The 24,389-nt window shown below is 39.3% G+C and overlaps 2 protein-coding genes, 1 long non-coding RNA gene and 1 pseudogene across 4 annotated transcripts in view; 3 read left to right on the top strand and 1 right to left on the bottom strand.

Moving 5' to 3' along the window:
- The window catches only part of ANKMY2 (ankyrin repeat and MYND domain containing 2), a 46,626-nt gene extending 39,556 nt beyond the window's left edge, over positions 1 to 7,070 (top strand). For both annotated transcript variants that reach the window (XM_017526908.2, XM_017526907.2), the window contains 3 exons: positions 2,058 to 2,186; positions 4,332 to 4,461; positions 5,896 to 7,070. In XM_017526908.2, the coding sequence (XP_017382397.1) occupies positions 2,058 to 2,186; positions 4,332 to 4,461; positions 5,896 to 6,080 (444 nt within the window). In that variant the 3' untranslated portion in view covers positions 6,081 to 7,070. The remainder of the gene's footprint in view (positions 1 to 2,057; positions 2,187 to 4,331; positions 4,462 to 5,895) is intronic.
- A 291-nt stretch (positions 7,071 to 7,361) lies between these two features.
- LOC119470933 lies at positions 7,362 to 10,616 on the top strand. The gene is made up of 2 exons (XR_005199908.1): positions 7,362 to 7,402; positions 10,394 to 10,616. It is a non-coding gene; the product is annotated as an uncharacterized LOC119470933 (long non-coding RNA).
- A 7,095-nt stretch (positions 10,617 to 17,711) lies between these two features.
- On the top strand, positions 17,712 to 20,349 carry LOC108303102 (annotated as a pseudogene).
- A 1,497-nt stretch (positions 20,350 to 21,846) lies between these two features.
- The window catches only part of LRRC72 (leucine rich repeat containing 72), a 47,206-nt gene continuing 44,663 nt past the window's right edge, over positions 21,847 to 24,389 (bottom strand). The window contains exons 8-9 of the mRNA XM_017526909.2: positions 23,335 to 23,362; positions 21,847 to 22,124 (exon numbers count right to left, since the gene is read on the bottom strand). Coding sequence (XP_017382398.1) covers positions 21,959 to 22,124; positions 23,335 to 23,362 — 194 coding nt within the window. The 3' untranslated portion in view covers positions 21,847 to 21,958. The remainder of the gene's footprint in view (positions 22,125 to 23,334; positions 23,363 to 24,389) is intronic.

Genomic DNA, 24,389 nt, shown 5'->3' with positions numbered 1-24,389 from the left:
ACAAAGTAGATGGCAAGATTTTGTATAACAAGGGATTTATTGTCACAACACCAGGACCAAGAAAGATTCTACATGGTTACTCATCTGTACCACTGTTACTTTTCTTTGTAAGCCATAGTTCACTAACAGGTGTGCTCCTAGCAAAATATTCTTTTCTCTTGCGAGAATGTTAGTGTGTGGTATGGCTCCCGCAACTGTCCCATTTCATGGAAGAGTTTGAACATGTCTCAGGCAGTTTTGTGAAGAAATATTTGACCATGAAAATATCATTGTTGTAATGTCTGTTGAATGTATCATATTCTGTTGATTTGGACCACAGTACTCCCTGATCCAGTACTCTACTTTTCAGGCAAAAGAATTATGCAGATTTGTAAGCCTTCAATGTAATATTACGAATCAGTTATATTCAGACTTTTAGTATGTATTAGAATTACCTGGAAATGTTGGTAATAATGCAGGTACCTAGACCACATCCTTAGAAATTTTAAGTTAGAAGGTATGGGGCAGTGGGATGGATCTGCACTGTTAACAGATTCTCTGATGCCCTCCGGCATTTGAGCACAACTAAAATAGACCAGTTAATAATTTCATTTGTGATGAAATTATTAACTGAAATATCTAATTTCTGAAACTTCATTTCACCTAATTTTTCCACACCATTATACTATCTTCTTCTGAAAGAGAATTCATAGCACTTTCATGTGAAAGTAAACTCAATAATTATTATTTGTATTCAAGAAGAACATGGCAGTTTCAAAAGGAGTGCTACTTTTAAAATACATCTTGTATCTTTGAATGCTATCTTTGACTACCTTGAGAATACAGAACAGTGCAGGACATTGTTCTCAGGTGATATTTTTAAACCTCTATTATGTACAGTTGGTAAGATAATATAAAAACAAATATTCTTAAGAAGAAAAAGCAAATATTCAAATGAAAATTAAAATTATAAGGAGTGTCAAAATTCTGGTTTGGAATAAACAAACAAATTTGAAAAACTCAGAACAAAGAACTGTTAGGAGTAGGTAAGAAAATAGATACCCTGTAATTATTTTTTGCTAAATAGGTTTTAGTAGCATCATCTTAGACAGATAAATACTTATGTTTTTTTTTTTTTTTTTGATGCAAGCTCATGCACTGTCACTAAGGCTGGAGTACAGTGTCATGATCTTGGCTCATGCAACATCCGCCTCCAGGGCTCAGGTGATCTTTCTACCTCAGCCTCCCAAGTAGCTGGGACTACAGGTGTGCCACCATTCCTGGCTAATTTTTGCATTTTCAGTAGGGTTGGGGCTTTACAGTGTTGGTCTGGTCTCGAACTCCTGACCTCAGGTGATCTGCCTGCCTCTGCCTTAAAAAGTGCTTGGATTACAGGCGTGAACCACCACTCCTAGACCCTTATAATTTTCTATGAGAAAAAAAATTTATAAATCTTTTTTAACAACCTATTTTAATTTTCCATAGCCCATTAGTAATAAGTTTCATGTGTTTGATTCAATTGCATATATATTTCTTAAAGAATTTGGAACATACCAATTATAATGGTGATAATTTATTTGAACTGCAAGCCAATATCAAGTAAATGAGTTTAAATACTGTCTTTAAAATACTTAGATTGCACTAAACTTTTAGGAATTAAGATAGTTAAACATTTTGGATGTTTAACTGTAACTATAATTGTCTCATGGAATACGAATATTGCCTGGATGTCAGTTCTCAGAAAAAAATTTCCACTCTGGAGTCATTGTCCTAAATCTGAGTCATTATGGGCTTACTGAATTAACCTAATTGAAAAAATCATTTTATTCTAGATTAAGGCTTTTTTCTCTAATTATTTGGACCTATTACTTATTTTTTCATATGTTTTTGTATAGAAAATGGTATATTCTAAAAGATTTTTGTCATTTCATCTTAAATTCTGTGTAATCTATAGCCTTATGATTTCTTCCCTTTTTGTGTCAACATTGTAGGACAGCAGTGTCCATGGGCTGATATCTCTGTAATGTTTCCATGGTGATTTCAGAGTTTGTTTTTTCTCCTCTTCGTGCCCACTCTAGGGTGCTGATCCCACTGCATTCTCCGTCCTTACCCAAGCCATCACTGGCCAGGTGGGTTTTGTGGATGTGGAATTTTGCACTACCTGTGGAGAAAAGGGAGCAAGTAAACGATGTTCAGTTTGCAAAATGGTAAGAATGGAGTTCTTTTTAGTTCATTGACCTTTGGCTTAGATTCCACCAAGCTGATGATTGAGTTTTAATTTTCTATAACAGTTGACATTAGTTTTCTAATAAATTCTAACAATGAAAATATTGCATTTAATACTTAAAAAGTAGTGTTAGAAGAGAATTAATAGGATCAGTGTAGTTCTATACTGTGTCAAATTGCCAAATTTCTGCCAAACTGCCAGTCTTCCTTTGCCTCTTTGCTGATCACCTCATGGAAAGAAAGGATATGAATGAATGAATGAATATGAGAAAATAAGATAAAGATTATCTGTGGGGCAAGGAGACTGAGGCTGGTGCAGATGTGAAACCTAGAGTAGGACAGTTCATAAATATATAATTAGTTTTCTGATGTTTACTTTAATGACAGTCTCTTCATCAACATGTCCTTATAAAACTGCAATTTCTGAGTGTTGCTAATCTTTCATCCCTATGGACTGTATTGCCCCCTTCTGCCGGAATTATCTTTGTAAAAGGCAGATCTGATAGTATCGTTCTCACATCCACATACTGGACAGATGCACGTGTTGTACATTCACTTAATCCCATAGGTAGCATCAACTGCCTGTTGACTTTAAGGATGAAATGAAACCCATTATAACCTGCTATCACCTACTTCTTCAGCTTCATTTTGTTTAATGACTTACTTCTCTGAACCTCACTTTCCTGAATTAAGTGAAATTCCAGAATTAAATGGAAATACTTTAACTAGCACTGCTTATGAAAACACAGTAAAAGTGTTTAAAACAATAATCATTTAATCTTTCTCTCACAGTTGTGGTTGGCTGTTGTTAGCTGGGGCAGTTATGCGCCATGTGATTCTCATCCTCCTTATACTAGCAGGCTAGGCTGAGCATGTTGTCATGGCAGTAGCAAAGGTATGTAGCTAGAACCACAGAAGGTCTCTCAAGGACTAGCCTTGAAACTGCCATGTTGTCTCATGCTATTGGCCAAAACAAATCACATGGCCCAATCTGAGTTCAAGTCTCCTCCTCTTCAGTGCAGAGAACTTTGAAATCATGAGAATGTATGAATGCAGGAATGAATGAAGAATTGGGGCCAATAATACAATATATGTATAAGGGCCTAGCACAGTGCTTGCCATATAATAAGTGTTTAATGAAGTTCATTTCCGTCTCCTTTCCACCCCCACTTGCAAAAATATAAGGTCATTTACAAAAACTTCTTGCTGTTCTTGAACATATCATTCACTTCCCTGTTCCTGCATTTTTTGTAAAAGAAATTTTCTCCAGTTGGAATACTTCTTTCCCATCTTTCTGTCTACCTTGACTCACCGCAGCTAGGGTGAGTCACTGCTTCCTCTATGCCTCCATCACGCTTACATCTTGTACTGTATTAAAAAATTATGTATTTAGGTGCCTGCCTCTCTCCCTTCTTCCATATCCTTCTTTTTCTTGACCCTATCTACCTTTGGGACAAAACGCTATCTTCCTTGACATTGTAATGTACCAATTCTGGCACAGTGGGTTTATAATAAGCTGTTTGCTGAAGTCTTTGGTAGACTATTTGTTATATATTCATTATTGTTTTAAAGTAAAGCTACAAGGTACAAATCTAAATCAATACACAGATACCGTATTAGTTGAGACTTGGTCATTTATAAGTAAAAGAGGTTTAATGGGCTCACAGTTCTGCAGGTGTAAAAGAAGCATGGCACAGGCTTCTAGTGAGGTGTGAGGAAGCTTTCAATCATGGTGGAATGTGAAGGGAGAGCAAGCATGTCACACGGCAGGAGCTGGAGCAACAGGGGCAGGGGAGGTGCCACACGCTTTTGAACAACCAGATCTTGTGAGAACTCACTCACTATTTTGAGGACAGCACCAAGGGAAGGGTGCTAAACCATTTATGCAAAAACCACCCCCATGATCCTATCACCTCCCACCAGGCCCCACCTCCAACATTTGGGATCACAATTCAATATGCAATTTAGAGGGAACAACATCCAAATTATATCAGCCACATATTACGGTTTTAAAATAAAGTATGGGAAACAACATTTTTACAGCATAGTTCTTGGTTTAATGTCATAGTAGGGAAATCATACAATCCCAGCTCTTAAAATGAAAATAAACCTACAATTGCTTTCAGGTAATATATTGTGATCAAACCTGCCAGAAAATACACTGGTTTACTCATAAGAAAATCTGTAAGAATCTGAAGGACATTTACGAGAAGCAACAATTAGAGGCTGCCAAAGAAAAGAGACGAGAGGAGAACCGTATGTATATAAAAACCGAGTTCATTTGGCATCTTAGTGGAGAGAGAGATGATAAGTGATCTTAACACACTGGAACTGAGTCTTCTCTGGAAGCCAGAGGAGCTCAAGAGTGACCAATGTAAGAATCACATTTAAATTCAAATGTATCCCTTTTTTTAAATTACTGGGATATAGTCAGCCTAGACATCACTGGAAAACAGAGACATCAAATTCTGAGGAATGTAGTTTATTTCATATTCTACAGTCTAGCTTAGGTGACTGCCCTGGAACAATGGGACTCTTAATGGGTATTAACTTATATTTTGCTCATGAAGGATTTTAAAGTCTTTGAATAAGGAATTAACTAAATTTCCACTAATGGCTACCAGAAGATTTTGAGAGTGGAAGCCTTTAAATTCCTTAATTAAATTTCAGAACTACAGGTGAAATTACAGAGTAGATTTATAAATCACTCATTAAATTGCAGATCTAATACACAAAGCAAATTTCTACAAGTGTCAGAGCAGTGAATTTTGTATTATTTTTTTCTCCACCCCCTTGAGGTTTTATGACCCATTTTCATCAGAAATAGTGAGTTGCTTCAGCAACTCAATTCTCGATTGGAAAGGATAACCACCCCCACCTTCATGCCTCACTCTAGACAATATATCGTATGTTCTGAGGGAGTGTATGTAGTTTGAAAAAGCTGCCTTGGTTACTCTGATACCAGGCAGTTCCACCTCCACCCCTCAAGGAACCATATCCCTTTTACTACTGGGTTGAGAAATACTCTCAGTGGAATTAAATGATTTGTACACAATTAAACCATTTATCCTTAAGAGAATAGTCAGGCTTTCTGACTGCCATGCCTTCTCTTGTTTTCTTGACCAAACTTTTTTATTCTATGTGCTAAGTACAGAAACTAACAAATGTTCATTACTAACACACCATTGATGGAGAATAAGATTGTCAGTAGAATGGGCACTCCCCGCTGTTAAGCATCATCCATGTGTCAAACACTGCTGTAAATATTCAGACACCTTAATTCTTCACCAAAGTAGGATAGCCTTTATTACCTCCATATTATAGACAAAAGAAACTGCATGCAGGCAATTACCTCTCCAAGGACATCAAACTAATTCAGAGAAGAGCTGTGTTCAAATACAGGCTTTGTTAAATCCCAAGCAACAATCCTGATTTAGAGGTGGCTTTGGAGCCAGAGGCCTGAATTCAAATGCTGGTTCTGCTGTTTCACTAGCTAGGACTCTTGGAGCAAGTTACCAAGCCTCCGTCTTTTCAGTTTTCTTATTCGTAAAATAATGATAGCAATGACAGTAGAGATAATAATATACCTCATATAGTTGATATGAAGATTAAATAATATGTGTAAAGCATTGGGAAGAGTGTCTGACATGTGGTAGGAACAAAATAACAACTTCTTTTTTTTTTAATTAGACCACAAACTTGACGTCAATTCTAACTGTGTTAATGAAGAGCAACCAGAGGATGAAGTGGGTATCTCCCAAAAGGATTCCAATCCTAAAGATTCCAGGGAAGAAGAGAAAGAATCTCTTGAAAGTGAGGCTGGGTTGGAAGGCTTACAGGATGCTCCTGCAGGTCCACAGGTGTCCGAGGAGTAAAAGCCAGAGCAAGTGCCAGTGTGGATGGTCCTCACCCTGCAGGGAGCTGGAAACTCATGGGAATGTGTCCTCCTTGCCTCGTTATACCTACATGTCACCCTGGCAGGATTCCGCATTTCATAGAATAGAGGTTTTCAAGCAAAGCCCTCTTAGCCATGCCCTAATTTCCTATTGATTTCTGTTCTATAATTGAATGGATATTCCTATGGAAAATTTTTTTGTTTCAAAATATAGGAAAAACATTCCTGTTACCTTTCTGAGGCTGGCTTTCCAGCAATTGTTTCCAAGGAAAATAGATCCCCTTAAAGAAAAAATATAGGCTTTAGAGAACAAAGTGACAAGCAGAGCAGGTGTGGAAGAGAGATTTTCAGGAAAGAAAAAAAGGATAGCGACAGAGATGGGCAGTTAGAGAAATCATAACTTATATGTGAATGAAATACATATAAACAGCATTTACTGTAGTGACATTCTACTTATTAAAATTCAATGAAATGAAGAAAAGCTATATGTTCAAGGACCTTTGCCATAGTTCAGCTAATTGTAGTTTTATATAGAAATGATCCTGAACAGTCTGAACTGTACGTAGTCCTGTGGTGATGTTCTGTCTGCAGTATTTGTACCTCCAGGATGGCAGACCCCTCAGCAGGAACAAAGGCATATTGACGGTTCTTTCAGCTTGTGCATTAAAAAAGGTACTTCCTGAAACTTTTGATTAAATAATGGCTAAACATACCATGTACACAATTATTGTAAGGCTAATTCACGTGCCATACTCCACCTGAAAAACTGACTTATTTTGCTATAAGCTTTTCATGGAGCACTTCCTTCCCAGAAACTGATTTGTAACTGTCATTTAGAGAATGTCCTGGCATCAGTTTTTAGCATATGTGGTATTTAAACAGAGCTAGAGTGTGATGTCTGAAGATAGTGCTGCGTTTCTAAGTTTCTTGTGTGGATTTTAAAATAAATTGTGCCTACAAATATAAACAACTCATCTTGTTTTATAATTTATTATTGGGAGTGGCAAATATTAGAGAAATATTAGGAAACTTATAATGGGGAACTTGACAAATATTGGAGACCAGCAAAGTACTAATTATTTTAATATGTACAATTGCAGAACAAAATGACTAGAATTCTTACCTCACTTTGCTGATCAAATTGTATCTTCTGGATTTGGTGGTTTTTCTTTTTCTGAGACAGAGTTTGGCTCGTGTCGTCCAGGCTGGATTGAAATGGTGCGATCTTGGCTCACTGCAACCTTCACCTCCCAGGTTCACGTGATTCTCCTGCTTCAGCTTCACAAGTAGCTGAGATTACAGGTGCCCACCACCATACCCAGCTAATTTTTGTGTTTTTAGTAGAGATGGGGTTTCACCATGTTGGCCAGGCTGGGCTCAAACCCCTGACCTCAGGTGATCAGCCCGCTTTGGCCTCCCAAAACGCTGGGATTTCAGGTGTTAGCACCGTGCCTGGCCTATCTTGCAGATTTTTATCTTCCTAACACTTCTTCTTTTTTTTTTTTTTTTCTATACTACACACACCCTATACCATGCTGGCTGTAGGATGACTTTGAGTAAATTCAATGTTGAGGGTTAGCTGGTTAGGAATCCAGCAGGTGAATTTAGACTGAATTTGTTAATCATGACAAGCCTCCCTTGGAAAAAAATAAAATCATTCATCCAAGCACTTCACCTGTATACACACTGATGAGCATTTATCTTTTGGTAGTAAAGGAGCCCTCCCAGCCCCTCCTCTCCCACTGACATGCTTTTTACCTGAGTTTCTGGGATTTTAGTGATTTTGTGTGATGTTTGTGTTATCATTGTTCGCCTTTTCCTCACCCCACTCTGTTACACACTGTGGAGGGCTCTGGCAAGAGGGCATGGCCCTTGTCTTTGGATACCGTGGAGGGTTGTGGAAAAGCAGAAAGAATTGTCACCCAGTACTGAGTTATTTCCCTGCTCTGCATTTGCTGCAAAAAAAAGAACATACAATTGGTAGGGGGAAAAGGCAAGCAGGTTTTATTCCTGGCCAGGAATGGAAAAGGAGGGAGCTTGTGCTCTAAAGACATCTACCTCCCAAGCTGTGGGAAGTTGGGGGAAGTTTAAGGAGTTAGATGTGGGGTGAAAGGAAAGTAAGCATATTCAGAGAGGAACTCCAGATGCACAGGCGTACATCATAAACATGTCTCCATACACCCCATGTTCAGAAAAGGCACCGGAGCAGGTGACTGGGGCAGGTGACTGGGATGAGTCAGCATGGAGGAGGGGACTGGGGTAACAGATGTGAACTACTGATTAGAACTGGTGGAAAAGGTTGTTTACTGAAACTGCAAGGAAGTCAAACTTTAAAATGGAGAATTAAAGAATAAGAGAGCTGAACATTCTGACATACTGATTCTTCAAAGAGAAATTTGGGCTTCCCTATATTTAACAGGAGCAATAGTAAAGCACAAGTATTTGGCTCCAGAACTGTCTGAGGCCATGACTCCTAACATGTGAAGGCGTCTGAAAATGCAGTTTCTACATGGACACCATCGAGATAGGGCTAGAGAAAGGCAACACTATTTGAGCTGTTGAATCCAGTAGGCTCTGACAGAGTCCACAATTGGGGTTTACAAGGTCCACTTACATGAGCAAATGCATTTCCCATTTGAATTTCTGTCACTTAGAACCAAAGAATCCTTATCTTGTGGCAACTAAAAAACAAGCAAATTAAAAAAGTTAAATACATAGAAATATAGGTAAAAGAAAAATGAAGGCATATAACTCGAATTTTATGATTATATTCTTTAGAAAATTAACAATGACAGTTCAAATTTCTAATTAGATTTGAGGACTAACCTCTGATAATTTATCTTGCCCAAATTTCTACTTAAGGGGTCTGGGAAGACATGGCCTACAACCATGAATTCTCATCAGATGGGTTTTATTTGACCCTGTATATTGTGACTTGCTTTTCATTGTGACCTGGCATAACATTATGAGACAAGGAAAAAATATATAACCCCCAAATATATTTCTTTGCCATACCTTGAAATTGCATGGGAAGGATCCACTTCTATAGAGAATCCCTTCCCTACTTTGTTTTCCTTCCTTTCTTTGCAGATCCAGGAGATAATCAACTAAGAGCCAGGTGCCCTTTTAGGTCTGATAAGGAACATTTTACAACCTGCTCTCTCTCTGAAGTCTGCTATCTGAGAGATTCCTCTGCACAGCACAATAAAACTTGGTCTCCACAATCCTTTATCTTTAACCAGAACATTCCTTTCTATGGATCCGAGATCTTTAGACAAACTAAACCATCTATCAACTAGAAAATGTTTAAATTTACCTATAGCCTGGAAACTCCTGCTTTGAGTTGTCCTGCCTTTCTGAGCCAAACCAATGTATTTCTTAGATGTATTTGATTGATGTCTCATGCCTCTCTCAAATGTATACAACCAAGCTGCGCTGGGACCACCTTGGGCATATGATCTCAGGACCTCCTCAGGGCTGTCACGGGCCATGGTCACTCATATTTGGCTTAGAATAAATCTCTTTGAATATTTTACAGAGTTTGTCTCTTTTCGTTGACAGATTGCCGTTATTTTTGTTGAAAAAACCAACACGAGGTATTTTTGCACCTATTTACTGATGTTTATTTTGAAAAAAACCTCATATTTATTTAAAATTGGAATAGGGAATGGTTATGTAAATTTTGATAATATCAAAGCATCATTTCTATGGACAAAGACAATAAATTTAGTAAAAAGAAACTTTCTTCTTCTCATAATTATTTCAGTAGATGAGCAGATTTTTCCCCCCAAGATAGCTCTATCCTGGTTCACAGAGCTGGTTGTATATACCCTTTAAAGTCCTAGTTTTATAAACAGCCAAAGGCAAATGGTGATCATACTTTGCAGCAAATAAATCAGATAGCTACATAATTGACCATTTCAGGGGAATGTAGCTAGCTAATTCAAATACTCAAACAAAACCACTTTATCTGATGAGATTCCAAATGGTTAAGATTTTAATGTGGAAAAAATAATCCCAGGAGAAACCATGAGAAACCCAGAAACCACAAAAAGAAATAAGTTTGGCTACATTTAAAACATAATTTGAATACTTCTGCTCCTGGGAAGGTGGAGTGGACTTTTCACTATTATTCCCACTAAGGAAAGCTAAAAACCCTGAACAATTGTATATTAAAAAAATATAAGACCCTGAAAGTTGGAGAGGAGATAGACTGGCTAGGGATCCTGGACCCAGGGGTTCCGTGTAGCAACACCTACTGAGTTCTCTGGGTTTTCTTCCTGCCTCATGTAGCCCAGACTTGGAGCTGAAGAAGCTGGAAAATGGAAACACCAACAGCTACAGACCAAAAAAGTCCCAACAAAGGCCTGCCAGTCTGCCAGCCTGTCCTGTGGATTTCCAACTCATTGCAGCATCAACTCATACCTGAAGCTCTGGCTTCTCTACAAACTTTGAATTTGCCAGTCCCCACAATGGCATAAGCCAATTCCTTAAAATAAATCTCTAGTTCTACATATGCGTGTATTCTTCTGGTTCTGTTTCTCTGGAGAACCCTACTAATAGATAATTTGCCTTAGTCAATTCAAGCTGCTGTCACAGATTACCATAGACTGGGTGGTAAAAACTACAATTACTTACTACTCACAGTTTTGGAGGCTAGAAGTCTAAGATCGGGTTTCCAGCAGGATTGAGTTCTTGGTGAGCATCCTCTTCCTGGTCTACGGAGCACTGTGTTACTTAAGTGGAAGAAGTAGGGTAAACTAGCTCTCTGGCGTCTTCTTTTAAGGGAGCTAATCCCATTCATGAGGGCTCCACCTTCATGACGTAGTTACCTTCCAAAGGCTCCATTTCCAAATACCATCACAATGGGAATTTGATTTCAACATAAGAATTTTGGGAGGACACAGACATTCAGTCCATAACACCAAGTACAGTCCCTAAGGGCACAGCTGACCTTGGGATATGCATAATAGTAATAGCTAACATACATGGAGTATTTTAAGAAAGCCACTTAACTTGACATACATTATCTAACTTAATTGCTGAGACTCTGTGAGGTAACTGTTATTATTGTTTTAAATAGAAGGATATCAAAGCTTGACAGGTCAACTAACTTTTCCAAGTAACATCTAGTAAGTGGAACAGCTAAGCTACATCTGTTGGATTCCAAAGTCCCACTTCCACTTGAGACAGTTTGAATGGGCATCTTGTTGTGTTGGGTTTTTTTTCTTCTTTTTTCTCTTTCTCTTCTTCTTCTTTATTTTGAGATAGGGTTTAGCTTTGTCACCAAGGCTGGAGTGCAATGGTGCAATCTCAGCTCACTGCAACTTCTGCTTCCCAGGCTTAAGGAATCTTCCCACCTTAGCCTCCCAAGTAGTTGGAACTAAGGGTGCATGCCACTATTCCCGGATTTAATTTTTTTTTTTTTTTTTTGGTAGAGACAGGGTTTTGCCATGTTGCCCAGGCTGATCTCAGACTCCTGGACTCAAGCAATCCACCCCCCACTCAGCCTCCCAAAGTGCTGAGATTACAGGCGTGAGCCCACTGCACCCATCTGGGTCTCTTGTTTAAAGTAAAGAACTTAATTTAAAATACCATCTTAATAATGATGTATTGTATTTTGGTAGAGTCGAGTTTTGGGTAACTTAAAGATCATGTCTTCTATTTTGTGTTTCTCCTGAAATAGCATTTCATACAGTGTTTCCCATTCGCAATAATGAAGGGCCATTTATTAGCCCTCCATTGTTCAATAATATATCCAGTACTGAGGAATGCATTCTAAAGCAAATATTTTTTTTTCATGCAAGTGACACAGTTTTGTAAAAAGAAAAATAATTTCTACCTCTTACTAGATTAAGTAAAATTTGTTAGACATTTTAAAATTGGAGTAAATATTTCATTTTCAGCAATTTTGGGATTAAGAATATAATGTCAAAGACTACACATTTGAAAATCATTCTTTTAGTGGTTAACCAAGAGATTGCATTAGCCCATCCTTAACTTACTTCAATCTGATTAAAAATTAATACTTCTTATGTAATCATGGGCTGCCTTAAACCTGATGCCAAATATACTATTTCCATCATGAAATGTCTTCTTGTCACCCAATGTTACTGCTTGGTGGATCCAATAGTACTCAGCTCATGATGAATCACTTTGGTCAAACAGCTATTTGGTCAAGGGTTTATTCTCGGTTAGTAGTAGAATCCATGGAGCAGCATGCCTAGATATGCTATTTGAACAGCGACTAGTTCTCTGCTGTAGATGGTGTGGCCTTGTTCAAGAACCCTCAAAGCTGCACTGTGACTCTCCTTTCAGTGCTGGCTGGAGACTCCACTGAGGTATCCTGGATTACGCTGAGATATTGTAGTAGTTCTCTGTTGCTGTGGAGCAAATTATCCCTAAATGTATCAACTTGAAACAAAAGTAAGCATTATCTCATGATTTCTGCAGGCAAGAAATCTAGAAGCAGCTTAACTGGGTGGTTCTGGTTTGGGATTTGTTTGGCTTGAAGGTACAGTGAAGCTTTTGGCCAGGGCTGTAGTCATCTGCATGTCTAACTGGGTCTGCAGGATATGCTTGCACGGCTGTTAGCAGAAGGCCTTACGCCTTACTGGCATTTGGAAAGAGGCCTCAGTTCCTCAGAATATCGACCACTAGAGAGGGCTGCTTGAGTGTTATAATGACATGGCAGTTGGAGTCCCACAATATAAATAATCCAGGAGAGAGAGAGTAAGAGCAGTGCCAACCATAATTCCAAAAGATGCAATCCCAAATGCCGTAATCCCAGACGTTATTACTTCTAAAGATCAAAATCCCTAAAGGTAAAGATTCCTAACATCTAAAATTCCCAAAATCACAATTAGTGCATTCACAGTTGTACACAGGATAGTTGCAGCATATTAGGCAGAAGTATTACCTTGTCATTTTCCTTATTTGGAAACAAAGTGTGGTTTAAGGAGATGCATAGGATGCCAAGCTGACAAGCGGTAGACTTGTGGACTTAATCTTAGGTGTCAATTTAACTTGATTAAGGAATACCTAGAGACCTTATAAAGCGTTATTTTTGGTGTGTCTGTGTATTTCCAGAGGAGATTAGTTTCTGAGTCTGAGTGGATTGCGTGGGGAATTGTTTCTAGTTTTTCAAAGATCATCAAAGAAATGAAAATGCAAGGAAAAAATATAAGAGGCCGGGTGACGTGGCTCACACCTGTAATCTCAACAGTTTGGGAGGCCAAGGGGGATAGCTCACTTGAGGTAAGTAGAGCGATGCCAGCCTGGCCAACATGGTGAAACCCCATCTCGACTAAAAATAAAAAAGTAGCCGGATGTGGTGGCACGTGCCTGTAATCCTAGCTTCTCGGAAGGCTGAGGCAAGAGAATCGCTTGAACCCATGAAGGCAGAGGTTGCAGTGAGCTGACATCAGGCCACTGTATTCCAGCCTGGACCACAGAGCAAGACTCCATCTCAAAAAAAGAAAGAAAGAGAGAGAGAGAAAGAAAAAACAGAAGAAAGAAAAAGAAAGGAAAGAAAGAAGAAAGAAAAGAAAAGAAATCTCTCCTGCCGGATTATTCAGTTGTGTACTACTCCTGCCCCTTCACACATAACGCCATGCTTGCCTTTTTAAAAAATGCATCAGAGAATAAAAAGAATTCAAGTTCACAGACCTTCTGAACCAAAGACATTTGCTGATTTTGAGATTCCTCCAGTGTTACAAAAAATTAAACAGTGACCTATTCTTGGTTAGGGATTTGACTATTGAAAAAGATAGGCTTTTTCTTTTTTTCTTTTTTTTTTTTATGTTTAGGATTGTTAGCTCTTCTTGTTGCATTGATCCTAAGATAGGCTTTTTCTATTGAAAATGTACCACAGAAAAACTAGCACACGCTTCACTTTGGCTCATGAATGTGTTGACCGAAATTAAGCCTGTTGAGGCAGAAATAATTTGATAAAAATTTATTGGAAGCTGAATGTGAGGATGGACATGGAAGACCTAACAAAGTTGAGCATGTTCCAAAGTCTGTTACAAGTTGGAGTGCTTTTTTATAAGGAAGTTTAGGGGAAGAGATAGGGAATTCTCATATTGGACTTGTCCTTTATCTTTGGAGAGTACAATACAGAGGTTACCATCATTGGCTACAGATATCAACATACAGGCTAAAACGTTCTAGGTACAAGACAATCAATTCAACTTCATGATTCAGAAACAAATCAGCAAAACTTTATGATTTAGAAACAAACCAGTGTCCTTTTCAATGTCAGTAAGTCATTTATTAATCAGTATATCAACAGTTTGAGTAACTCACAGTAAGATTTGAGGGACTAACAATATAATTCTTTACTCCAGTACAGGAAGTAAGCTGTGAACCACAAGACTTTCCTCAGGCAGTTAATTTGGAAGCCTGCCGAATGTGACCTGTAAGTTATCAGATGGCACATTCAAAACTGTCCCCACTGTGTTTTAATCAACTAGGTACTATTCATGGCCCTACTGGATCTGAAAATTTCAGAACGTATCCATTCATTTATTTATTTATGACTGGAAAAAGTGAAGCACTTTATCAATGCTTATTTGAAGATTTGGCAGAGTTTCCAGAAAAAAAAAAAAAAAAAAATTTATCAATGCTTATTTGAAGATTTGGCAGAGTTTCCAGAAAAAAAAAAAAAAAATAAGGATTCCAACTAAACTCCCAAACCATAATGACAGATTCAGAATTAGATATGAACAAGCCTTCTAAAAGTGAATTTCAAGATGTTATCAATAAAGATTGTTTTTTCCAATCAGTCCGATGATTTTGGCAAAGAAGAAAAAATCAAATGAGTGGATTGGTGGCATAATACAGCAATGACAAAAACTTGAGTTTAAAAATTTGTCTGCATTGGCATTCTTTCCAGCTGTGAAATTCCAGGAGCTTTTAATAGCTTTCTCTGCATTTGCCTGGAGAAGCCAGTAAAATTACTGACTCGTTCAAAAATAATTATGTGCACAGTAGGACAGGAAAACACTTACACAACAGTTTTCCTGTTCCGTCACCAATGTCATTTCTGCCAAATTAGTGGTCTATAAGTGCATACAGAACAGATTCTGAGCACTCCAGACAACACAGAAGCATGGTACAGAAGATGGGAAAATTGAAAAGGGAATGCTCATGTGAATGTATATTGAATCATAGAAGAATTTCAGAAAGAGCAGCACCACATAGAAAATGAATTGGGGGCAAGTGCACGATCATGATTCATTGCAGCCTTGACCTCCCTGGGCTCAGGTGATTCTTCTATCTCAGTCTCCCAAGTAGTTGGGACTACAGGGATCACTTGAGCCGGGTAGGTCGAGACTTGCAATGAGCTGTGATGGAGCTATTGCCCTCCAGCATGAGTGACAAAGGGAGAGCCTTTCTCAGAGGCAGAGAGAGACAGACAGACAGAGAGATAGACAGAGATAGGCTAAAGAGAAACTTTCTTTAAGTACAATTAACTGTGATCTTAATTACCTTTTACCTTTGTTCACTCCCACTTGTTTATTGTCGTCATTTCTTTTTTTATTATTGTTATTTATTAATTTATTTATTTTTGACTAGGGTCTCACTCTGTTATCCAGGCTCCAAGTCCTGGGCTCAAACAATCCTCCCACCTTGGTCTCCCACACTTTTGGGATTACAGGCATGAGTCACCATGCCCGGCTTGGTCATATTTTTTTATGTATTGATTCCTTCCAGTCCATGTTCCAGTCCAGATGCACAGTGATAATACCAGGATTGAAAACAAAAATTTTGAGACAGATCAATCTCACGAACCTGCCTTTCTTTTCTAGTGGTACAAGCCCCATTGAGTGAAGTGCTCCTAATCTCTCGTGATTTTAAATACTGTAAAAGCATTGCTGTATTTAAGTTTGTGCACTGAAGATTTTTTCTAGTCCTAGAATACAGATCAATCTAGCTGTATAGTCTCGATCAATCACAAGAGGATCAATAAGTCTTTTTCCTTATTCTACGTCCCTTTTTTTTGAAAGGGTCTTGATTTGCATTTGCTACTTACATACAGCAATTTGTCTGTTTTTTTTTTTTTTTTAAATATTCAGGTACATGTGCTTGTTTGTTAAATGAGTGTACTGAACTCTGGTGGAAAGTGGGCTTCCAATGTACCTAATACCTACATAACGAACATTGTATCCCACAGGTAATTTTTCTTCCCTTGCCTCCTCCCACTCTCCTCCCTTCCAGAGCCCTGAGTGTCTATTATTTCCATCTTTATGACCATGTGTAAGTACTGTTTTGCTCCCACTTACAACTGAGAAAGTGCAAGATTTGTTTTTCTGCTTTGAAGTTAGTTCATTAAGTATAACGGCCTCCAGCTCCATCCATGTTGCTGTAAAAGCCATAAAATCATTCTTTCTCATAGCTGCATCATTAGAGAATTTTAACATTTTATTGGATGCTCACTGGCTCTCTCTCTCACTCTCTCTCTCTTTCTTTTTGCATCTCAAATGACACAAACCAAAGTTTGTTGTTGAGATAAGGTCTCACTCTGTCACCAAAGCTGCAGTGTAGTCGGAATGATCCTACCTCACTACATCCTCAGACTTCCTGCCCCAGCCTCCCAATGATATATGAGGTTAGAAGAAATTATTTAGACAGATAGTGAGTGTAAGGAAGTCCTCGGCAATGTTTTCCTTTTAATGAAAAGCACCCCCAAATTATTCTCTTTTCTAACAAAGAGCAGCCAGTAAAATCGAGCTGCAGACATAGACAAGCAAGCTAGAAGCTTGTAGGGTTGAATGCCAGTAGCTGTGCCAACAGGAAAAGGCCACCTGGGACTAGGAATGTTCAAAATGGTGACTCCACCTTCCCTTTTCCTTTCCAACCGCTTGTACAGTAGGGAAAACACAACATGGCTCGGCCAAGTGGAAAGTTCATTTGCATATATTAGAGTGGGGTAGCCAGCTTCCCAGCGCACTATGTAAATGTCTCACCTGGTTCAACGAATCTGTGGGCCCTACCTAAATCAGGCACTGCCTCCTCAAGCCAGTCTACAAAATCCAGTGCGCTCTGCTGTGAGCTGGAAGTCCAGTTCTGAAACCCCTCATTTGCAAGAGAGAGAGCTGTTCTCCTTTCTGTTTCTGCTGCCTTTTAAACCTCTACTCCTAAGCCACTTCTTGTGTCCCTATACTCGATTTCCTTGGTGAGACAATGTACTCTAGGTATTTGCCCCAGACAATGATGTGGCTTCACTTAGTTGGGCTGGGTGTGAAGCCTGCGCCACCCACCGAGCCTGGATTTTCTTTTCTTTTTTTAATGAAGTGGGCTCATTTTTCCAATGTTTTTGTTCAGGCTGGTCTCCTGGCCTCTTTTTTTTTTTTTTTTTTTTTTTTTTTTTTTTTTTTTTTTTTTTTTTTTTTTTTTTTTATTTTTTTTGGCTATTGCTACATAGCTATTCTATGTAGAAGAAACCTGTCCTTACAAGAAAGGGAGGGGGGATAATCCCTGGAACTTTTCCTTTCAAATGTAGCGTCTGGTTGTTAAATGAGCATCTCCTGTAAAATGGAAAACATTAAAAAATAAAGAAAAATATAAAAATAAAAAAAGAAAGATAAGGAAATGAATGGGAACATACTCTACAAGGAGAGCCATGCCTAAAAGAAAAAAAGCAGTTATTCATCAAGATGCAATACTGATAGATGCCAAGGCCAACAAATGCCTATGCAGATAAGGAAGGGTCCCTGGAGATTCTCCTACCTGTCCCACAAGTGTTTATGCCAGATGTTTTTGTGTAGATAAGGGAACCTACACAGGGTCTTGCCTGGGCATGCCCGCAAGGGACTGGAGGCCCAAATGCTCTGGGGGAATGGGGTGGAGCCACCAGGAATTCGTGCTTATGTCGGGGAGGAGCCTGGACTCTTCAACTCACGTGTGGTGTTCTGGCATTCAATTTGTGAGGTGGAAATGTGCATGCAGGACTCCTCTTTTTGTCAAAAGCTTTCCTTTCACTTAATAAATTCCGCCCTCCTCAACTTTCAACGTGTCTGCATGCCTAATTTTTCCTGGTTGTGAGACAAGAACTGGGATTTAGCTGAACTAAGGAGCGAAAATATCCTGCATCAACATTTCAAAATATAAATAATAATTGTGGCTCTGTCCATCCCTGACACCGCAGGGCTCCACCTGCCCACCAATGGCAGCCCGGTTACCAGAATCCCCTTGCTTCCCACACTCTCCTGCAGGGCTCCAGCCCCGGCCCCCTCTCTCCTTCCCTTCCTTCTAATTCCTCTTCCTGCTGCCATCATGTTGAAGCCTCAGCCGCCACAACAGCCCTCCCAACCCAAAGGCATCTTCTTGGTGCAGCAGCACCAGGAGAGGCCGGGAGCTGCCAACATCGGCAACACCAGGGGACAGAGGACAGGAAACGGACCCCCGCCAGTCACCTTGTTTGAAGGCATCTACAACAATTCCAGAATGCTGCATTTCCTCACAGCTGTTGTGGGCTTCACTTGCGATGTAAAGGTGAAAAATGGCGCCTACGAGGGGTATCTTCAAGATGCTGAGCTCGAAGTTTGAACTAGCAGCGGATGCTGTGCAGCGGAGAGCATCTGAGCCAGCAGGGGGCCCTCGTCGGGAGGACATCGTGGACACCACGGTGTTGAAGCCAAGGGATGTCATGCTCGTTCTCTTCCGAAATGTTGACTTCAGCTACGCTACTAAAGACAAGTTCAGCCACGCAACCATTGCCAAGAACTTGAAAGTGAATGGGGAACACAAAGAGAAGGCGCTTCGGCGATGGGAGGGGGGGTGACAGCAGCAGCGACGACTACGACCTCAAGTCCGACACGTCCAGTGGATGGGACCCCAGTGAAATGTTGAAGTTCAATGAGGAGAACTACGGTGTGAAGGCCACCTATGATAGCAGTCTTTCTTTTTATACGGTGCCCTTAGAAAAGGACAACTTGAAAGAGTTTCATAAGCGACAGCTGCGTGCGGCCCAGCTGGCTTGAGATATTGAATCAAGCTCAGTTTGATTGAACCAGTACTGCCTGAGGATCGCCATGGAGAACGACGATGGGCATACTGAAGAGGAGAAGCACTGTGCGGTCTAGCGGCAGAGCTCCGGTCAAGAGAGCCCCAGCCTGGCATCCAGGGAGGGGATGTGTATCCCTCTGCCTTGACGAGCTACAGGAGCTGGCTTGGATAGCTGAGAAAGTCTTTGTCTTCAGAATGAAAGTTTGGGGCCCAGTTTAAGCTTCTGCCCAGCAGCTCCTCTGAAAACAGCCTGGATCCTTTTCCTCCTGGGATCTTCAAGGAGGAGGCCAAAGGAAAGGAGAAGGAGGCTGATGCTCTGTTGACTTCAGAGACAATGGGGTCCCCTGTCTCCTCCAAGACAGAGTCTATATCAGATAAAGAGGACAAACCACCTCTGGCACTAGCAGGAGGCACTGAGGAGTCAGAGCAGACCTCACCACCTTGCCCAAGGCAAACCGGTAGCACCCCTGGTGGACCTCATCAAGGGAGAGGACAAGGATGAGGGCCCTGTTGCTGAACAAGTAAAGAAATAAACGTGGAACCCCAGTGCCAAGGAGTTCAATCACACAAAGCCTCTGCTATCTGTGAATAAATCCACCAGTACCCCAACTTCTCCAGGGCCCCAGATTCATTCAACTCCCTCCATCCCAGTGCTGACAGCAGGCCAGAGTAGGCTATACAGCCCTTAGCACATCTCCTACATACCTCATAGGACCAGCTGTGGGGCACCTCAGATGTATCCATATCCTGCATCCAATTCAGTGCCTAGGCAGCAGGGAAAGTACTGGCAAGCAAAAGGCTCCTTGCTTCCACAGAGCTCAGACCAATGCCAGCCAGCCTCAGCCATGCCAATGATGCAGGCCTCTGTGGCTGCTGTCCTGCCTCTGGTGTCTGCCATGCCCTGTTCTTCCTACATCCCCTACAACCCTCAGCAGTTCCCAGGCCAGCCTGCCATGATGCAGCCCATGGCTCACTACCCCTCGCAGCCAGTGTGTGCCCCCATGCTTCAGAGCAACCCATGCATGCTGATGCTGGGCAGCCATCCCCCAGCCATAGTGTCCTCCTCCACCCCCAGTATGCTTCTGCAGAGCAGCCCACCCCCCAAGCCCTTTATGCCTCTGTTCACCAGGCCCTACCCACACTAAGCCACACAGCTCCATGCCCACCAGCCATAGCTGGCTACCACGCCTACTGGGAGCCAGCCAGAGTCCCAGCATGCAGCCCCTAGTCCCCTCTAGCATCAGGTGGGGCAGGCCCCAAACCTGGGCAGTGTTCTGTAGATATAATGTTTCTCAAACAAATCTCGAGACATTTTTGATCAGTCTCAATGAAAGACTTAGGTTGTCTTTCAATGAGACTGATCAAAATGATTCTTCCACAGTGGTGTGGAAGACTGCAATGATAAAGCCGAGTGCACACAATTACTAGCCATGGTGATAGTCATTTATACATTTTGCTTTTTGACCTATTTCTTTATGAATATGGTTTATCTACTCATAACTGTTATACCTGTGCAACCATCATTAGTATACCTGAGCCCTTATGCTTGCAAAAATGTGTATGTCATTATTGCCTATTTTATTGTACAAAGTGGCCTATAAAATGTTCTGTAGATATAATGTTTCTCAAACAAATCCCATTTTAAAAATGTAAATAAATATATTTTAAATTTTTTTTCAATTTATTTTTCCAGAATTACATTTTTGAGACTACATCTTTTGGATCATAGCCAAAACCCAGGCAAGAGAATGTCTCAATTCTTTCTATCACCTAATCTTGGAAGCCACATACAACCACTTTTGTCATGATATCAGCCACTCACCCACATGAATGGTCAAACTTTTGCTTTTTCTTTACTCTAGCTGCAAACTTCTTCCAGGGACCGTATCTGAATTTTTAGCCTCTGTCTGTGCACGTTATGATAAGTATCCACAGTTGAATGAAGGCTGTAGATTCTCAATGTCAATTCACCATTCCTTCCAGGCTTTCATCTCTTGCCTATTTTGAATCCAGTCTACTTCCACAGTGTGTCTGTGTTTCCCAAGCACCATCAGCTAGAGGGAGATGTCACTCTGCCTTTTGTAAGCTTTTTATGTAGCTCCTTAGTCAGGGAAAACCAGTAATGAATTTGAGTTACCTTCAATGTCCACTTTTGTCCCTCAGTACTAGGCAACTGCTAAAAGTATTGGATTTTTTGTTTTTTTCCCCTGAGGAGCAAGTTTCTGGCCACACCAAGCCCAGGTCATTAGCCAGAACTGGCAAATATCTCCAGAGATGAGAGTAAAAAATAGTACACTAGATAAGTTAACTGTGTCACAGTCTTACAATGAAATACTATACAGGAGTAAGACTGATAGAATCATTGCTACTAGCAAAGACATGGATGAATCTTACAATGTCAAGCGAAAGAAGCCAGATACAAAATATTTACTTCTAAGATGCCATTTATATGGCTTTTGAAATCAGACATGATTAATTTATTGTCTAGAAATCAGGACAGTGATTACTTTGGAAGGCTTAGTAGTGACTAACACAGGAAGGAGGGAGCTTTTAGAGTCCTGATAATGTTCTATTTCTTGATCTAGAATGGTAGTTACATAAACATGTTCAATTTTTGAAAACCGCTTGAGCTGAACACTTAGGAATTACATACATTTCTGTATACATTTTTACTTCAACAGCTTTACGTTTAAAAGCCTAAAATGTAGGAATTACTTTTCATCACTGGTGTTTCTGTTTACATTTAAATGTCTCAAATAATATCATAGTTAAGTATGTAATATGCTAAGTCACAGGGAACTTTAATATACAACTGAAAACCACTAAGATTTCTAGAAATACCAGGGCTTATCTCAGTGTAACTGTGAGCATCTGAGCAGGTTCTGTGCCTTCCTCTTCAAGGTATCTTTCCTCTCGTGTTGGAACTGTGTCCCAGTTCATAGAGGAAAAAGTCATCACTGATCTCTTCGTGGACCTGACAAAAACAGCATCTTCTGGGTCATCAAACACAGTTCTGCAAAAATGGCAATTATGTCAGAAAAAAATCAATCAAAATGAAAATTTGGTCAAAATAAAATTTTTATTTAAATGAATTAATGCTATGTTTTTCTGTGTTATTTGCAGTATTGTACCACTAACAAATAATTTGTAGGCTCCACTGACAAATGACTTTCAGAGTAAGTGGCACTTTTTATAGTATATATTGTTTATTTTATAAATAAGGTATCTGAACATATTTGGGGATCAACTATTACCTTTAGGTCTCACATACTCATGTAGTAACATTTTAAAAGCAAGTTAAAAGGGATGGTTAAAAGAGTTATTGATATATGCATATTATTATCTTAAATTCATTGTATTGCTGTTATTTTTTATATTATACCATATTTTATAAATGTATATAGAGATAATATTCAATACTGTATCTAAAGAAAAACATCTTAAATGAAAAAATAAAAAAAATGATGACTTTAAATTCATCAGTATTCCTGAATTTGAAAAGTCTTCCATAGTGAGGTGCTTGCTTTTGGAAATGGAAATTCCAATGAGTATAAAATGTTAATCTACATGATAATCATTATGACTGAACATATTTAGAGAATAACTAAACAAGGAATGTAAAACCTGACTTTCAGAATAGCTAATAGTGAAGGTTTATTTTTTATATTTTTATTTTTTGAGACAGAGTCTCACTCTGTCGCCCAGGCTAGAGTGCAGTGGCCCAATCTAGGCTCACTGCAACATCTGCCTCCTAGGTTCAAGCAATTCTCCTGCCTCAGCATCCCGAGTAGCTGGGCCTACCATCAGGCGCCTGCCACCAGGGCCAACCAATTTTTTGTATTTTTAGTGGAGACGGGTTTTCACCATGTTGGCCAGGCTGGTCTCAGAATCCTAACCTGAGGTGATCCACCCACCTTGGCCTCCCAAAGTACAGGAATTACAGGTGTGAGCCACTGCATTTGACCAAGATTTATTTTTTTAAGCATCGAATTATCTTTTTACTTCTTCGGGATTTCCATAGTAATATTAATAGTCTAAATATGTCAGATATGAATACAGAGCTTGAATTCATTTATCACAGAAAGACCTAGGGATTTTTCTCATCTATTGAAGAGTGAGTCATTTTTTAAATTCATTAAAATGTATTTTAGGAAACAGAGATGATTTAAAGGGATAATGCAATTATGAAATAATATAATAAAAGTATAGATAAAATTACTTACTTGTCTACATTATTTGCAAATGCAAAATCTAAAAAAAAATACATTTTAAAGTTAGAATTTTAAAATATTTATCCAGTATTTAAAAACAATGGAACAATGCTATAAAGGAAAAGTATTCTGTTTTCAAGCTATCCTTTACACAAATAGTTCAATCTGTCAAAAATGCCTTTTTATCAAACACTGAACTGAAACTTTGTCTTAGATATATTGGGTTTTGCCTTAGGTTTTGAGGCAAATTTTTTAATACAATACAAATCTCAAAACCCTGAGAACAGAAAGCTTAGTCAATTAATAATGGAATCCAAGTGGGAATTTTTAATAATTAAGATACTGAGGCTGATATGCAGAAACCGATCTCTTTTCTTCTGAAAGGCACATGCATCTATAAATGAACTAAAAGTCCAAATGAGAAATATTTATGAACATTTTAACCATTTGGATTTTTGGCATTAACTTCAAAGAAACAGAATAAACAAATACTAGATCACAAGAATCTAGACGTTCCTAGCTGTGAAGCTCCAAGATGCGTCCTCGAAACCTGGATTTCTTATGATGTCTTCCAGATACTGTCATTGCTTTGTTGATTTCTCTCCAGAAAGCCTAGTGTTCATCTAGAGATGGAGTTTACCAGCATCTGTTGCACCAGTAAAGCCCACAGTATGAGCTCTTGCCATTCCACAAGCAGCAGCGAGCACACAGCCTCTCTGCCTTAGAATTCATGGCATTGTTCCCTTCACAAGTGGCTGATGAAAGTCTCTCAGTGTGTTTCTGATCATTGTAGCTTCTTTCTGTTTCTATATTTTTCTCCCAGCTTTATTAAAGTGTAATTGACAAATAAAAACTGTATGTCTTTAAGGTTTACAACATGATGTTTTAATATACGTATTCATTGTGATCATTGTGAAATAATTAGCACACTCAATATAATTAACATATTCATCAGCCAGACAGTTGCCATTTTTTTGTGTGTACGTGGTGAGAACACTTAAGATCTACCCTCTTAGTAAATTTCAAGTATATAATATGGCTAACTGTAGTCTTATTGCATAAGATCT

This window comes from Cebus imitator, unplaced genomic scaffold (assembly GCF_001604975.1).
Source record: "Cebus imitator isolate Cc_AM_T3 unplaced genomic scaffold, Cebus_imitator-1.0 Scaffold45, whole genome shotgun sequence".
NCBI classification, from domain to species: Eukaryota; Metazoa; Chordata; class Mammalia; order Primates; family Cebidae; genus Cebus; species Cebus imitator.
Note: the sequence above shows the minus strand (reverse complement) of the source record. Positions and strands in the feature narration are given on the sequence as shown.